Source organism: Lissotriton helveticus, chromosome 5_1 (assembly GCF_964261635.1).
Source record: "Lissotriton helveticus chromosome 5_1, aLisHel1.1, whole genome shotgun sequence".
Classification (NCBI taxonomy): Eukaryota; Metazoa; Chordata; class Amphibia; order Caudata; family Salamandridae; genus Lissotriton; species Lissotriton helveticus.
Genome location: NC_136065.1, coordinates 458,167,946 through 458,185,532, shown reverse-complemented (window position 1 = coordinate 458,185,532; position 17,587 = coordinate 458,167,946). Strand labels below are relative to the sequence as shown.

Below are 17,587 nucleotides of genomic sequence, written 5' to 3'. Positions count from 1 at the left end.
AAGACAGAGGAAGGGGCGCAAACCGACGACCCCACGCAGACTAGAAGGGATAGCACACCAGGCAGCCCCAGAGGGCAAGGGAACACGGCAGGGAGTGCAGGAGCATCCGGTGTGCCCAGTCAACACAGTGCCCAGGCGGTCGACCCCAGAGGTGTGGCTAGAATGGCAAATCAAGCGTCCGCTCTGATGGCCCCTGTTCCATTCCTGCCTAGACCGGGCGAACCGCAGTTAAAATGGGAGGACTGGAAGGAATATTTTCAAAACTATATTGAAGCACTCGAAGATGAGAATGAAGGGGCATTCACCCCGGAAAGGAAGAAGAGACTATTACTCCACAACCTGGGCCCGGAGGGGGTGAGAGTGTTCAAGAATCTGGTGCCCAAGGAGAGGGGTGCGGCTGAAACAGATGTCTTTAAAAACGCACTGGACGACTTGGACAGCCATTACCGTCCAGCAGTCTGTGTCTCCATAGACAGGTATAATTTCCAACAGCGGAAGCAGGAGGCTGGTGAGTCGATTGATGATTATGTGGCAGCGCTCCGACGCTTGGCCATCACGTGCCAGTATGGAGGTCTTCAGGAGGAGTATATAAAAGACCAAATCGTCATGCACACCACGTGCAGGTCTGTCCAGGACAAACTGTGGGCGCAGAGTGAGACATCCCTTAAAGAAGTGGTGGCGATGGTCAAAAAGGCTGAGATGTCAAGGCGCGGTGCGGAGGCAGCCAAACGTGAGAACGCACCGAGGCAAATGGTTAACAAGATTGATGAGGCACCCCAGCCCGGAAAATCCAAGGGAGTGTATGGAGATCAGAGGAAGGACTCGAGATGGACAGGGAAGCAGGCAGTCCGCCCTAGTTCAGACAACAAGTTTGCATGTTATAGATGCGGCAGCACGGCACATTCGGCGCAGGATAAACGCTGTCCCGCGTTCCGCGCCAGATGCTCGTTTTGCGGCCTGGTCGGCCATTTTGAGAAAGTCTGCCGCAAGAAGGGGAAGAAATCCACGGTCAAGTGCGTCGATGCGGCCGCAGCCGACGTCAGCGGGGAGGACGACCTGGATGACGACGACTTGGTGTTATGCATCGAGGACCAAGTACTTGAGGTGATGGGGAAGCGAAGAGACAAGCCTCGCACGGACATGTTGATAGGGGGAGTGAAGGTACACGTGGCCGTCGACTCAGGATCCCCTTGGACCATCGTGCAAAGATCCATATGGGAGGAAGACTTTGTGCCTGTGGTGGGGCCAGACCTATGGCCGCCGGACATCAGACCCATCTCGTACACGGAAAATGCCATTCCATTGGTGGGGTGCCGAGACTTCACGTTCGAATTCAGAGGGAGGTCAGCCACGTGCACCCTGTACATAGCGGAGAGAGGACCTTCAGTGCTGGGGTGGAGAGATGCAGGAGATCTGGGGATCATACTCAACCCGGGAGGAAAAGAACAGATTCTCTTGACAGACGAGTGGCCCCTCACGAGAGGTGAAGATTGGAAGTCAGCATACCCCAAAGTTTTTGACGGCTCAGTGGGAAAACTGGACAAGTTCGTCCACAAAATGGTCCTCAAGGAGGGCGCAGTACCAGTGGTGCATAAAGTCAGGAACATTCCCATGTCTACCAGCGGAGCGGTACAACAGGAACTCCGGAGGCTAGAGGAGCAAGGCGTCATAGAGCCGGTGGATAGTGCGGAGTGGCTATCCCCCTTGGTTGTGGTCAAGAAGCCAAACGGGCAGGTTCGGCTCTGCGTTGACCTCCGCGAGCTCAACAAAAGTCTCATTGTGGAGAAGTTTCCCCTTCCCAGAATCGAGGAGATGCTCGCCAAGACTAAAGGTGTGACTCACTTTTCCACTATAGATCTCACGTCGGCATACTATCAGATTGAGCTGCATCCATCGAGCAGAAAGTACACCGCCTTCATTACTCCATTTGGGTGCTACCAGTTCCGGAGGATGCCCTTTGGCCTGGCATCCGCAGCGGCTGTCTTTCAGAAGCTGATGCATCGGTTGTTCAAGGACATTCCAGGGGTACAGTACTTTCAGGATGACATCCTGGTGATGGGCTCTTCCAAAGGAGATCACGACAGGAAGTTGCAGAGAGTGCTGGAAGTGTTGCAGAACAAGGGGCTAACGGCGGAATGGAGTAAGTGCAAGATAGGGACCCATTCGGTGACCTACTTGGGCCATGAGATCAGCACGAGTGGAATTTCACCCAAAGAACGAAATGTGAAGGCCATAAAGGATGCAAAGGCACCCAGCTCCAAGGAGGAGGTGCGGTCGTTCCTTGGAATGGCCGAGTATTATAGTAAGTTTGTGAGACACTTTGCCACCAGGACGTACAGAATGAGGCAACTCATCAGAGACAAGACCAAGTTTGAGTGGGACGCAGAAGCGCAAGCGGAGTTTGACACAATCAAAGACTGCATCAGTCAAGCTGTTCCATTGCAAGGGTTTGTCCCCTCGGGCCAGACCGTGGTGACCACAGATGCCAGTGATAAGGGCTTAGGGGCGGTTCTGGCACAAGTGAGGGATAATGGTGCCACTGAGACGATCTGCTTTGCTTCCCGTGCGTTGTCTCCGACGGAGCAAAGATACAGCGTAATTGAAAAAGAGATGCTGGCAGTCACCTGGGCTTTAGGCAGATTCAGACAGTTCGTTTGGGGTACGAGATTCAAGCTGCAAACGGATCATAAACCCCTGATCAAAGTCTTGACTTCCTCGGGTCATGAGACAGCGACCCCGAGAATAGCTAAAATGACTCTGAAGCTGCTCGATTACACCTATGATGTCGAATACCTGCCGGGAACACAGAACAGGGTCGCGGATTATCTCAGCAGGGCTGCGGCGATGGAAGTGGCGCCGGAGGATGCCCTGGACAAGGAGGAGATGGTGGCAAGTATGGAGGACTATGAGAGTTCGATAAGTGTCCAAGAATGGGAGGCCGCCTATGATCAGGACATGGAAAAAGTGGAGATCAAGAGACATTTGACATCAGGCTGGCCCGACAAAAGGAAGCTCACTGATGGAGTACGGAGGTTCTACGAAATAAGGGAAGAACTGTCCCTGAGTGATTCTGGAGTGTTTATCTATAGGGGCGAAAGAGTCGTGCCGCCAGATCCACTGGTACCCAGATTGCTAACTCTACTACACGAGGGCCACCTAGGTATTGTAAAGACCAAAGCACGCGTTAAGCAGATGTATTGGTGGCCAGGCATGGATGTCCACATTGAAAGGCAAGTACGGGAGTGCGGCCAATGCCAAGGCGCTGACAAAGTGCTGAGGCCACTCCGACCGGCCATAGGGAAGTTTGACACGCCACAGGGACCTTGGGAGAACGTGGCAATCGACATACTGGGACCGGTCCTGGACAGCAAAGGAGTGAACAAGTATTTATGTGTGGTAATGGACAAGTATTCAAAATGGCCTGAGGTGGACATTCAAGAATCCATGGACACTGACACGATTTTGAGATTCCTGACTTCAGTTTTCTTAAGGGAAGGCATCCCTAAAACCATCCTCAGTGACAATGGCCCGCAGTTTGTCTCGGACAAATGGATTAGGTTCATGAGGAGAAATGGTATCGAATCCAAACACACGGCAGTGTATCATCCCGCATGCAACGGTCAGGTGGAGCGGTTCAACCGTGTGCTGATGGGCTCCATACAGGCGGCCATCATGCAGGGAAAGGATTGGGAGACCGAAGTAATGAGTATGCTGTGGTCCTACAGGATCACCCCCACGGTGGTGGGGTACAGTCCATTTCAAGTGCTGAGAGGACGGCATCCGTTCACACGGGACAATGTAGTGTGGAGGGAGAAGACCATCACTAGTAAATGGTCCCCTGCGGTGGTCCAACACAACTTGGAAAAAGCCCAGAAGATCTATGCTGCGAATTATGACAAACGTCGGAATGTGAAAGGAACAGAGCTGGAGGAAGGAGAGTGGGTTAGGGTTAAACTCCCTACCCTTCAAAAGAAAGGCGACAGCAAATATAGTCAGCCCCTACAAGTCAAGGAGGTGCGAGGTAGAGCAGCCCTCCTCAGCGATGGCAGGGTGTGGTCCCAAGACCGCATGGCTAAAGTAAACAAGATAGTCGTATGGCCCAAGCTGGAGGAGACAGAGACACAGAAGGACTTCCACGAGAACACGCCTCGACCTGAGCAGGCTGATGAAGTATTTCCCGAGGAAATAGGAGAGGACAGTGAGATAGAAAATTCCAGCGCAGGGTGCGCAGTCAGAGATGTCACACCGACTGGAGTAACACAGAGTGGAGATCGGAGAGATGGCGGGAGACCAGGCGGAGACAGAGAGGTGGAAGAGAACATGCCGGTAAGACACACCCGTAGTGGCCGGGCAGTTACAGTGCCCTCAAGATATAGAGACTATGAAATGTGTGGACATTAACGATAAGTTGGCACGCTGGCAGCCAGCCAGAGAACATTGGGGAACCAGGGACAACTCCGTAGAGTTCTAAAAGTTAACTTTGTTTATTGTTAAAAAGGGGGAGATATGTAGGATGCGCTCTAGTCTATGAGCGTGAACGCGATGACGCGTCACGCCATAGACAGGAGCGCGATGCGCGCGCATGCGCAGTAGGCGCCAGAGTGAAGGCGCGAAGCGGAGAAAACGAGAGTTGGCGACCGGAGCAGTCGCTGTGTAGACGCTCGGCGCCCTTGTGCTCTAATTACTTGTTTATATGGAAATAAAGACAAAGCATTCATACCTACCTGGACTCTGTGCATAGTGTGGGGGCAAAGAACGTTACAACATTCACACGTTTCCTTTTTTTAAATTAAACCACGGAATCAGTTTTCCATTTCTAACATGCTCGGTTACGTCAGAAGGACTTTAGAACGGGACAAGCTACCACAATACTCCTGGACCCTGCCAACATGGCCCCTGTCACGAGGGACACGTGTCAAGACTTTACATACTGATGAATATACCCCCAAGATTAGGAACGGCGATAATGCGACGCCCATAACGCAAGGTACTAGTGCATTATTGAACAAAAGGAAAACATCTTGTGAAGGTGTGAGAAGGGCGTGGTCGCTAGGCAACTACCCAGTTCGCAGAAGTCTGGTCTGAAACGTTACACTTTCCCTCCGACTCCCGCTTCTGAAACGCTCCCTGTCCCAGACACACTGCTCAGGTGAAGGCACGTGCAGTCTGTGACCAGTTACCCGAGATGCACTCCCTCCTCGATTACCTGTCTGTGTAACCTGATGAAGGCGTCAGGGTCCCCGTCAGCCCAGGGAGGCAGCAACACGTCGCCCAGCACGGTCCCGTCCTGCATGGTGCCTGCAGAAGAAGGGCGAGGATGTTAACAAGTAAGAAACGTCACAGCACAGTCACATAAGGGCATTGAGCCTTTTAGCACACTATGGATTCAAGTGACAGGTGCAGCACAACAATGCGTGACAACTGTCTGTCTGGATGAGTCCAGGAGACTGGCTCAAATGTCCCCTGTCCCCTTTAGTAATGGGTGGGTTTAGGCACTTGGTACCAGGAAGCACTGCCCACCACCTCTTGGGAAGATTATCAGAGGCTGCCTATCATAAGGGACACAGGGGATATTTACAAGCAAATGGTGGAGTGTGGCATTAAGCACAAAATGCTAACGCCATGCTCGGGCGAAAACGCAGGGATGAGCTATATTTACAAAGATAACGGCACATCCCTGCGTTTTCCTAATCGCTAAATTAAGCTGCCAAGAGCCAACACAGGCACCCTTGAACTAACGCAGGCACCCTTGCACCATAGTGAAAGGGTGAGCCTGTGTTGATTGAAATGATTGTTTAGGTGCAGGAAGGTTCATCAAGTTTTTATACTGTAAAGATTTTAAGTAATCGTGCAGTTCATCAATAAAATACAAAAAAATACAAGGTGCAGGAAGGTGTCCCTTCCTGCATGTCAGCAATCACTAATGGTGATTTGAAACTTCTATGTGTGCTGCATTGTGAAGCACCCATAGAGTTGCAAATTGTCATTTTTGTAATGATTATTTAAGTGCAGGAAGGGACGCCTTCCTGTACATAAATAATAATTCACACAATTCTGCTGTTTCTATGTGTGCTGCACAGTGCAGCACACATAGAAACAGCAAAAAAGAGGAGAAATAAAGCATTTCTCCTCGTTTCGCCATGTTAAGACCAAGTTTTCCCCTTTCTTAATTTTGGCACTGCCTGCTATTTACATCACCCTTGTAAATAGGGGGCAGACTCCAAATCAATAGGTGTTGCGTCGGAACACCCACTGTTACACCCACTGCCCCCCCCCTTTCATGCTAAGCATAGCGTGAAAGGGTTCCACAATCACAAGGTGGCATTAAGCCACGTTTAAGTGGCTTAATGCCGCCCCATAAATAAGGTGAAGCCCATATCGCCACAGGAACGTCGTTACGCCACAGCAACTCCGTTAAAAGTGACGTTCCTGTGGCAATAGGGGCTAGTAAATATGCCCCTAAGTGTTCCAATCCTGGACTTTCCAGTCAGAAGCCCTTGATTTCAGCAGAGTTAGTCCAAAAGGTTCAGTTGAAAGGAATCAAGACTACAGCTCTCAGAAGGCACCAAGTTATTAACAAAAAAAAGCCCAGAACTAGAAAACGGTGACACTAGTGACAAGGCTTCATCTAGTAACCTATGCCTTGGTCGAGGAGGCTAATGGGTGTTTACAATCGTAAACTAATGCTTACGGGCATAAATGTCTTCATTTATGCCAGGCAGCTATCAACAAAAGGATATCAGCCTGACGAGAATGATTTCACTACTGGTAATTCCTTGTCACAAGCATGCAGGATAAAGCAGATGATAATCCACGCATGGGTAGTAGCATGAGCAAGGCGTGGTTTGCCTTGGAAGATTGTGAAGGCCCACAAATGCCTATCTAACTCTCCCACCCTGGACATGCACAGAGGTTTACTCCAACAGAGGGGCTTGAGTAACCCCCTTCTAAGGTGGGAAGGAAACGGATCACCCCCAAACCTGGTGGGAGTGTAGGGGTTCCTCCAAGAGGAACACGTTTGACAGCGAAGAAAAATAACACTGTGCACGTGTTGCCTCGACACAGGGCATCCTGGTACACAGGGCATCCTGGTACACAATGCCTAATTATGTAAGAAAAATATAACATCATGTGAAGAATCACGAGTCACTAGTGCACATGGAAAGCTTTAACTTTGCACAGCTTTTCAAGTGCACTGGTGCTCTTTTTGTCAATCGCACTCATGGAACTGGTCTTTTCTAAGACTCAGTAGTGTATATCAGATGGACTGGAATACAGAGACCATAACCAGGGCCACTGGAATTTTGCAACAGGAGAGGGACAAATTATGCAGCAAGAAAAGCCAAATTATGCGGCACTATGCTTCACATTTCGGTATAGTGTTCCTTCATTATTTCGTCATTTTTTGGTCTAGCCTGAGCCAGTGCATGCGCTGCCCAGGTTAGACATTTAGTAAGCGGCTTTTGGAAGTGCTACCAAAGCGGCCAAGCGGCCACCAGCTTGTGGTCACGCGCACAAGCGCGCGCACCGCGTTTTCTTTCACTTTCGCACCGTAAAGCGCGTGTGCCGCGATTATAGGAAAAGTAAAGAAATAGATTTTTTTTTCTATTTCTTTACTTTTGTTATAATCGCGGCACCGGCGCTTTACTTTTAACATTAAAAGTAAAGCGCGGGTGTCACGATTATAGCAAAAGTAAAGAAATAGAAAAAAAATCTATTTCTTTACTTTTGCTATAACCGCGGCACCTGCGCTTTACTTTTAACATTAAAAGTGAAGCGCGGGTGCCGCGATTATAGCAAAAGTAAGGATATAGATTTTTTTTCTATTTTTAAAATGTACTAAACTCATTTTGCTATTCGGTAACAGGTTACCAAATTGAAAAATTACGTTAGAAAGGCATAATGGACCCCTATTAGGAAGATGTGTATTTAGGGCATCCCTTCTAAATAGTGATTCATTATGGGATGTATCAATGTTTTGCATCTGAAAACAGGACTCAAAACATTGAAAAGAACTGACTCCTGGGTTCGGGTGGTAATACATTTGCAAAAGGAATGGGGTCCCCTTGGGACCCTTTCCTCTTTGGGAAAAAGCAATGGGGTTCCCTTTAGGACACCTACCCATTTGAAAATATAACTAAAGTTTGTTGGGATGTAGGTTGTGATCCCCCATTAAACAAATGTAAAATGAAAAAAACTTTTCTTTTTAAATGAAGCCTGTTGTTTTTTAAGGAAAACGGCTGCATAAATTAAAAAGAAGATGACTTTATTTCTAGGCGATCGTAGACGTTGAGCTGGTGACCTCTGCGGGAGATCATCCACATTATGACATACAGTTGTAGTGAGTTGCAATTATGGATATTAATGGAGTAAGTTGGATTGAGATCCACTACAATTGACAATATTTTTAACCAACCTAATAGTACATGGGTTGGTTTTAATAATTCTTTCCATCCGGAAAAGTCGGTGCACAATTTTGTGAATGGAAATTTCACACATCTGGCCCTAAGACCTGAGGTCTTCATGAGATCGGTTTATTGACAGAGCACCCCTCACCTGTAGAACTAATTTTGAGTAAGGATAGAATCGTTGACATCTAATCATCAATAGATTCAAGGAGTTGATTCAGGGCCTTTCACCCCTTAGACTGGCTGGTGTATTGAGATTGAGTATTGGCAGCCACATATAAAATCTATTACTTCAAAAAGTGTAATTGGGAAAAGTTTTGCCTTACACAGAGGCACGAGCATGGAGTGGGGGAAAAGCACTTGATTAGGACGCGACCCATCCACATTTTGAAATGCATCCTTTATCCTCTCAAATTTTCCATTTCTCCACTCCTCCTCCAAGCTACACCTTCTGCAGCTATGGAGACTCTTTATGTCTTCTGCTGGAGACAAATATTTGAATCACAGCTTGCATGTAAGCAAATTGAGGAATCCTGGCAAAATCATATTATGCGTATGTTCCTCGGTTCCATTGACCAACATTTTGGGAATGCCCAGAGGCAAGTCACTTTTCTGTGTGTGCTTCACTTTTACTGGCCCAAAGCAAAGTTCCTTACTCCTTCAGATGTGAGTTCATCTCCCTTCTTCCAAATTACCCCATAGCACCCAAATATGGGAGCAGGGACATAGCGTATGAAAAGACGTCTGCGCCCGGAACTTTACAGTTAAAGTCACTAGAATTGGGTGAAATGAGAGATCCTGAACTGGTAAGTTCACACCTGATTTTACTTCATTTGATCCAGCCCCTTGCTGGCACATCTTTATCCTTGCAAACCAGCCCTTATTTCTAAAGTGATGTAACACAAAAAGACCTGCAAACTCAGACAGACGTAGTAATGGATGTCATGCAAGGATCGAAACATTGCAAAGCTTTTGTTCTAGATTGCCTCCTGGAGTACCGAAAAAATACTCCTCTGCTCCCAACTGTTAATCCCAGTACACTCTGTTAATAACCCTTTTCAACCACCCATTGCTCTAAAGTCATGGAGTCAAGCAGTGATTGCTCTGATTGAGAAATCCATGATGTGCAGCACAGAACTGACCACCCACCCTAGCTCGCTCATCATCTGTGATGCCAAACATGCCCAGTTTCACTACTTTACTGCAGTGTAAATCAGTGCCCTTTTGATCCAGTGGACCCAACCATTCCTTTTCAACAGGGATTGTCTATGTACCCAGCAGATACAGTTGGTGACATATAAAGATGCTGCCCCATCACCCCTGGCTCGCTTCCTTGGTCTCAGCCACACCCACTGGGCCTCATCTTCTCAAGGTTTGTTTCTCTCTAGGCAAACAGTAATTTTTCCACTCACCGTGGTGTGTTCGAGATGCCGTGCACAATAGATTTAAGTGTTGAAATCCATACACTTACCAAATTGACAGTGGTTGGAATTGGTCAAGAATTCGGGCAGGTAAAAGAACTCAGGGGTGAGCTCCCGGATGTCACTCATGTTCTCTCTAGAGGCTGAACTCCATGCACCCTTCACACTGTGGAACATCCGGTCTGCGACATCAAAGCTGCCACCCTGAGAGAACAGAGACATTTTCATCAGAACTCTAATAAGGGAAAAATCACACCAACTGAGAGCCCTCATATCCCCAGAACGAGACGACAGCTACTTAGTGCACCATCACACCTTAGGAGAGAACTCACACCTCCATACAGAGGCGTGAAAACCGACTGTAAAAGGCAAATGAATGTGTGAGAACTGCGTCCCATTTACTGAGAATGAAAATACTTCCTGTATAGGCTCAAAACAAAAACAACACCCTCACAACCACACACCCTACACGCTGTAGCTTACTATCCATGTAGGTAAGCTCTTTCGGGCCCCACATAGGGGTAGAAGGCGCTAAACTAATGCTACAATACATTACAAAGAGGTGCCACACATATTGAGGAAGATATCACACAAACGAAGAGACGTCATGTGTACTGAAGGAAAGTGTACACGTAAAGAGAGAGATATTATGTTGATTTTGGGAAATATAGTACCTATGAGATAAACATCACGAGTATAGGAGGAGGAAACCTGTATACAGATATATATATATGCTGAGGTGTGCCGTCTCCCCGACGAAATAAAATACACTGCTCACCTGCACTTGGGTCTCCTCTCTTCTTCTGCGCTGCGGTATCCAGGATTGGGCTCCAGGCGAGAGCAAGCAGGGACTGTTTCATATATATATATATATATATATGCTTCAAAGGTCCTTGCTGATGCAGCTGCGCCACACCAGAAGAACAATGCCCGCAATCCAGGTAGGTCCAAAACAATTTATTTAAATAGCTGACGCGTTTCGACCAGGAGGTCTTTATCATATGTATATATATATACATATATATGGCTGCTTTGATGGAGAAATAAAGCACGTTAAATCAATTTTTCTGCGTGGTGGTCCATTTCCTGATTTTTCGCTGACAGTGTTTGGATACATCAGGACTGTGTTTTCAATATATATATATATATATATATATATATATATATATATATATATATATATATATATATATATATATATATATATATATATATATATATATTCACTGAAAAAACCATAGGATATAGACCATATATAGTTAGGAATTAGCATTTAGAAAACCTTATTTTACTCACACAAAACCATTGAAATTCCATATATAGTTAGTTGCACTAACTATATATCGCGCACCCGCAATCCACTGCTGATGATGTCACATATTACATCATTCATGACATGGTCAGTGACATCACTGATGACATCACTGATGACATCATCTAGTGTCTGTGTGTTTTTGTAAAGTTTAAATACGTTTTACATATTGAAGAATGTCTGGATGGATGGAAGACTGAGTGTGTGTGTGGCTGGCTGGGAGGTGTGTGACGCTGTGCATATCAATGTGTACTTGTATCAGTGATTGTATAAGAGAGTAAGTATGTGTTAGTATATGTGTGAAAAGTATGGTGTTCTGTGTTTAACTATAGATGAGGAAATCGAAGTGTGATTGATTCTTCACAGGACTGACTAGGTGTATGAGTGCATATGATAGTGTTCTAATAATAACTGACTGTATGTATGAGTAATTGTATGGGTGAATGAGTGAATGTGTGTGTAGACGTATGAATCAGTGAGTGCGTATGTTGTAACTGGTATTGGTGTGTCATGATGTCATCAGTGATGTCATTTGAGATGTCATCAGTGATGTCATTTCAGATGTCATTAGTAATGTCATCAGTGATGTCACTGAAGTATGGTGTTCTGTGTTTAACTGTATAGATGAAGAAATGGAAGTGTGATTGATTCTTTACAGGACTGACTTGGTGTGTGAGTAACTCCATGGATGAGTGGCAGTGTGTGACTGTCTGCATAGGTGTATGAGTGCATATGATAGTGTTGTAATAATGAGTGACTGTATGTATGAGTGATTGTATGGGTGAATGAGTGAATGTGTGTGTAGACGTAGGAATCAGTGAGTGCGTATGTAGTAACTGGTATTGGTGTGTCATGATGTCATCAGTGATGTCATTTGAGATGTCATCAGTGATGTCATCAGTGATGTCACTGACCATGTCATGAATGATGTAATATGTGACATCATCAGCAGTGGATTGCGGGTGCGCGATATATAGTTAGTGCAACTAACTATATATGGAATTTCAATGGTTTTGTGTGAGTAAAATAAGGTTTTCTAAATGCTAATTCCTAACTATATATGGTCTATAACCTATGGTTTTTTCAGTGAATTTTCAAGGTTTTGTAAATGCTAATTCCTAACTATATATGGTCTATAACCTATGGTTTTTTCAGTGAATTTCATTGGTTTTTTAACAGCTAATATCTGTAGCTGTAAAATGTATTCTTCTTTAAATCCAAAAATATATTTTATATGTTTATTAATAATTTTTTTTTTAAATATTTTTTTTTCTTCGTTCCCGCTTCGCGAATCGGGAAGCTTCCCGTTAGCTGACCTTGATGCCGCGAAATAGACCGCGAGCCGGTAAACGTTTCTTTACCGCAACTGCCGCGTTAGAAAACAACATCGTGACGCCTCCCGTCCGCATGACGTTTCGCGTTGTCGCGTGATACGTCATAAGACGTGCTACGTTAGCGAACTGGTACGCTTACCGAGTCGCAAAGCACAGGTTTCTGGAAGCAAACCGGGAGGCCCTGCAAAGCGCTTAACGTAAACACAGCAGGTCATGTGACTTGGTAATAACACTTTTCATTGGTTCATTTCACTTTTGGTTTCCTAATGATGTAAGACTAGGTCATATAATCTAAAATGAACACTTTTCATTGGTTGAGAACTATTGTTTTTCCCAAATGATGAAAATCCCTCCTTCTTTCCTCACTCTGACTTTCATCATTGTGAGAGAAAGACCCTTTGTTACCAGTGAGCAATGGCTTCTTTAGTAGCTTCAGCTGGTGCTTCCCCACCACCTCCACCACATCCAAGGAAGAGTGGACCACCTGCTCAAGTTATAATTCAGCAAGAAGAGGAAGAAGAGGAACAGGACGACGAGCACGAAGAGAGGCACTTTTTGCCTGAGGAGCCCAGGACGTCTCACCGGAAAGAAAACTTAATTTGGCAATTTTTTAAAATTCCCAAAGGTCAGAAAAAAGTAAATGCAAGATACGTAACTTGCCTTATATGTCAAGATAGACTGTCCAGAGGGACCGACAAAAAATACAGTTTCGGAAACTACACAATGCATCGCCATATGACTAGGTGGCATCCTAACAACTACAGTGCTGCACAGTTTCGTAACGACCTAGATAATCTCCCTATTATGGCCAGAAGATCTGTTGTACCGGAAGTAACGGGACCAGAGGGCAGGGAGATGGTGCCAAATATTCAAACGAGATTTCATGAAGTAAAACACGTCTGCGTACATTGCAATGGATTCATTTGCTACGGAGAAAGAAGCATCACTCTGATCAACAGAGCTATTGACTATCATATGCAAGTTTTTACGAAACGCCCCAAATAATAAATACTTTTTTTTTGTTTTGTTGCTCCTGTTGAGCCCTTTACAATGAATCGTTTTCATTGCCCCCTGCAAGAAAAACCCCAAAAAATATAAAACTGTTCAGAAAAATTCAAAAAAAGTAAAAAAATGTTCAGAAAAATAATAAAAAAAATATAAAACAACAAAAACAATAAAAAAAAAAGTTCTTTTCAGAACTACCTCCCCGTTATTAAAAAATTGGTACAATATTTGGAACTGTGCCAACCTCTATTTCTCGTAGTTCGCTTCCCAGTTCGCTCGCCGGTACGCGAACCGGAAGTGAACCAAAAATTTAAAAAAAAAAAAAGAACAGTAAGTATAAGGGAAGGAAACAGACACTTATGTTAAAAGAAAGACAGCTATAGGGGAGTAAACTAGAGATACTATTACCCGTAATCCACTGCTGATGATGTCACATATTACATCATTCATGACATGCTCAGTGACATCATCAGCAGAGGATTGCGGGTTTTTTGGCAACGTGCCTTATCCACGGTTTAATAACGCTGCCTTTTGCTTTATATAAGTTTTCAAATTGTATGAAATATATACCAATAGGTCGTTATGAACCTTTAGGTAGTGCTTTTCTTCATGAGGTCTGGTCGCTTCCATACACATACAGATGTTTCAAAGATGATCAAGAAGTTTATCTGAATGGAGAGGAATGCACTGAGACGCCAGATCATTCACTAATGTGTAGGCACATACAGTTACACGGTTCATGCAACAAACACCGACCAAATATGGCTTGCGTGTTGCAAGGCACGCCAGTTCCTGCTATCATCCCCACGTTCAAGTTGTTGGAAAATGGTAGTTATTTGATGCTCAATAATGAAGATTGTTCTGGGTTAATTAAAAGTATTCCTTTTATCGTAACAGTAAGTGAACGGGTTATTTGCTGCAGAAATGTTCTATTTCCTCCCACACATGAACATAGGGAGTTTTCAATCTGGCCACAAATACCAACCTTGGGAGCAGATTTCAACGGCATGGCAAGAATAAGAGCTCTTTTGTCTCAGAGAGAGGTGGCCTTGAGTTCGGCCCGTGAAACTTTCGTGCTTCACATAGCGAACACCCGTACAGAGGTGCAGACCCTTTTCAATACAGATTCGCCTTTCCATTTCAGCAAGATGGTTCGGACTATCTTTAACGCGTCCTCCACAAAGGGCCTGGCGCACTTTTTTAAAGTTGTTACCAGTGGTCTCGTGACTTCATTTGAGAAAATCTTTGGAGTCATCCCTGCTTTCTTTCATTCTATTTTTTTCCACTGTGCTTCGTGGATTCCCATTTTTACTTGCATTACCAGCGGACGCTCTTGTGCTTTTTTACATTTTTAAATATGGATGTCCCTCCTGTGCAAGCTCCCGCCCTGCAGCTGCTGACACTGTTCCGCAATCGCATGCTAGAATATTATGGCACAATGCCGTTGGCGATATTAAGCACGGCATATGGATTATCTTTTCGATTCTCCTACTTCACCTGTGTCCAGCCTGTATTTCACTGCCTGACCTGTGATTTCGATTGGGCCATTGATTTGTGTCTCTGCGGACCGGTTTCTCCTGACGTCGACTTTAATCAGCTGATGACTCCTATCATTACTCACGAGTTGGTTTGTCCTGGCGAAAGGATTATGGCTGTGGCATTGATGCATGGACTAATTGGTCCCTGGAATTTACTGGCGGCAACACAGTCTTTCTTGGAACAGAGCTTTCTTGAAAACCCACCGAGCTGTCCTCTGATGGTGATAGAGGATCCGGTGCTGGGAGAGCACGTATGTTCTTTTCCGCTTTTAAATTGGATGGCTGAACTCTTTTCGGATGAAGACGGTGACTTCCTATTGGAGGCTGTTGCAGCTTATTTTGCATACACAGTTATGTCATAGACCTTTTTCATGTTTGATATGCTGAGTACTAGCATTTCATTGACAATTCATTGACTTATTTGTCAAGTTTTTATTATTTAGCTTGCCTATTGGCTTAAGACTCGATAAAGTACTTGGCTGTTTTATTTTTCTTTAGCATTAAATTTTCCTAGTTTTTAATGTTTTACCTTGCGGACCGTCCACATATAAAGTTGCAATCTGCTCTCATGAGATGGCACTTCTATTATCTTATTCAGTTCGTTTCCGGATCATGGGGAGGTGTCATCTAGGTCCTGGATATCTTTACACCGTGTTAAGTTAGCATGGGCTCATTACCGGTTTAAACGCCATTTTTCCTTTTTTGCAACTTCTGCACACGACACTTAGTTGTTGCTTTAGCTTTCAACCTAGTAGTTCATCGTGGTTTACATGAGAATAATATGTTATTGCTCTACTATCTGCTTTGCTTGTTAAACTATATCTGTACAGCGAGTGCTGAAGTTTCAAGAACAACACGATACAGAATTGTTATGAGGTCTGATCTCCACGACTTCATACTCATAACATAAGTGCAGCTTCTGCCAATTCTGGGCATGAGGCGGGTTTTATATTGCTTTGCCGAACACACATACACAACAGTTGATGCGGTTCACATGAAGAGAGAGCTGGTGTATGCTGATGTGATTCCTTCAAATCTAAGACACTAAAGTATGGGCACGCCCTAAACCAACACAAACAGACCTTCTTAGCAAATAATATAATATGTGTATTAGGGAGGGTGAGATATAAGCAGCCGCGGGCCGTGGAGGGAGTTACGGTGGGGCAGGGAGGCGGGGAGGGGGAGGGGCAGGGTGGAGCCCTCTCCACCCTGCCCCTCCCCCTCCCCGCCTCCCTGCCCCACCGTAACTCCCTCCACGGCCCGTGGCTGCTTATAAGTGTTGCTAACTCTTATTCATTTACAGCATGTTAACATACTGTCACCATTCGCTTTTTATGTACTAGTAACTATGCTGGTAATTTTGCTACTGATAATATGTGTACTTGTATTATCTAAGATACTACGCCTGAGAAGACGGCATTAGTAAATAAACATTTCAAATACACGTGTTCTTCTTAACTCCATGTTCTGGTTTCTAAGAAATATATAACGACCGACTGTTCATGAGTTCCACGTATCCTGAGGAACTATAAGTTCATATTCTGGATTGTCTAAACATTGAGAGTTTGTTATATCCAATGTGACACTGTACCTAGCTTGCTAAGGGGTTTTTGATTACTAAGGTGAGTTTTGGGGCACCCTAATTCGCCGAGGTTCCAATCCTCTGTCCACAGTTCTGTGTGAGAACAGAAACCCTGCGACAGGGGCACCCCCGACCCTTGCTGGAGCTTCATCACACTTGCGATACAACTCCAGCAATGCGCCACCTTTACGGCACAGATACATCACGCATCTGTGCTGTTTTTGCCCCATGATGAGCCGCATTGTAAATGCAGCACACCATAGGTGACGGAACAGCGGCACAGAATGACTAACACATCCCTGGTGATGCGCCAGTCATCATAAATCTATCCCTATGCTTCTTATCTTGTTAGAGATGAACCGCCATATGTATCATCAAAGTTTTTTGCATTTCCTAAATAGCGAACTTTAAGGAATAAATAGCGATTCTTTACCATTCCTAGTTTGCGATGAGCTATTTGCTAATTACAAATTACCCATTCATTTCCTTCATTTCCATAGGGCGGTTGGACTCACTTTTAGCTCGAACGGCTGAATGGATTTCCACGAAACTTGGCAAAATTGTAGGGACTGGTAGCCCGATGTGCCTTTGCTATGTCTCAAGATATATGCTCCAGTGGTTTTTACGAAAATTAACTTTGAAAAATATATATTGGGCTACATTGGCCTATATATATGTTGGAGCCCAAATGTAGCCCAATGTAGCCCAATGAAGCCCAATGAAGCCCAATGTAGCCCAATGTAGCCCAAAGATGGCCGCCAGAGACAAAAAAAACAAATGTAGCCCAAATATCAGCCAGATGTAGCCCAACTATAGCCCAGTGACAGAATGACCAATCAGCTTCGCAAACCTCCGTTACGCGAAGCGGAGCGCTGTTACAGATATATATCTTTTTTTGAACGTTAATTTCTCAAAATCCACTGGAGCACATATATTGAGACCTAGCAAAGGCACATCGGGCTACCAGTCCCTAATATTTTACCAAGT

The 17,587-nt window shown here is 45.1% G+C and overlaps 1 protein-coding gene across 2 annotated transcripts in view; it reads right to left on the bottom strand.

The window, feature by feature from the left end:
- The window catches only part of WDFY4 (WDFY family member 4), a 1,018,342-nt gene that overhangs the window by 87,152 nt on the left and 913,603 nt on the right, over window positions 1-17,587 (bottom strand). For both annotated transcript variants that reach the window (XM_078642707.1, XM_078642708.1), the window contains 2 exons: window positions 9,880-10,033; window positions 5,207-5,298 (listed from right to left, as the gene is read on the bottom strand). In XM_078642707.1, the coding sequence (XP_078498833.1) occupies window positions 5,207-5,298; window positions 9,880-10,033 (246 nt within the window). The remainder of the gene's footprint in view (window positions 1-5,206; window positions 5,299-9,879; window positions 10,034-17,587) is intronic.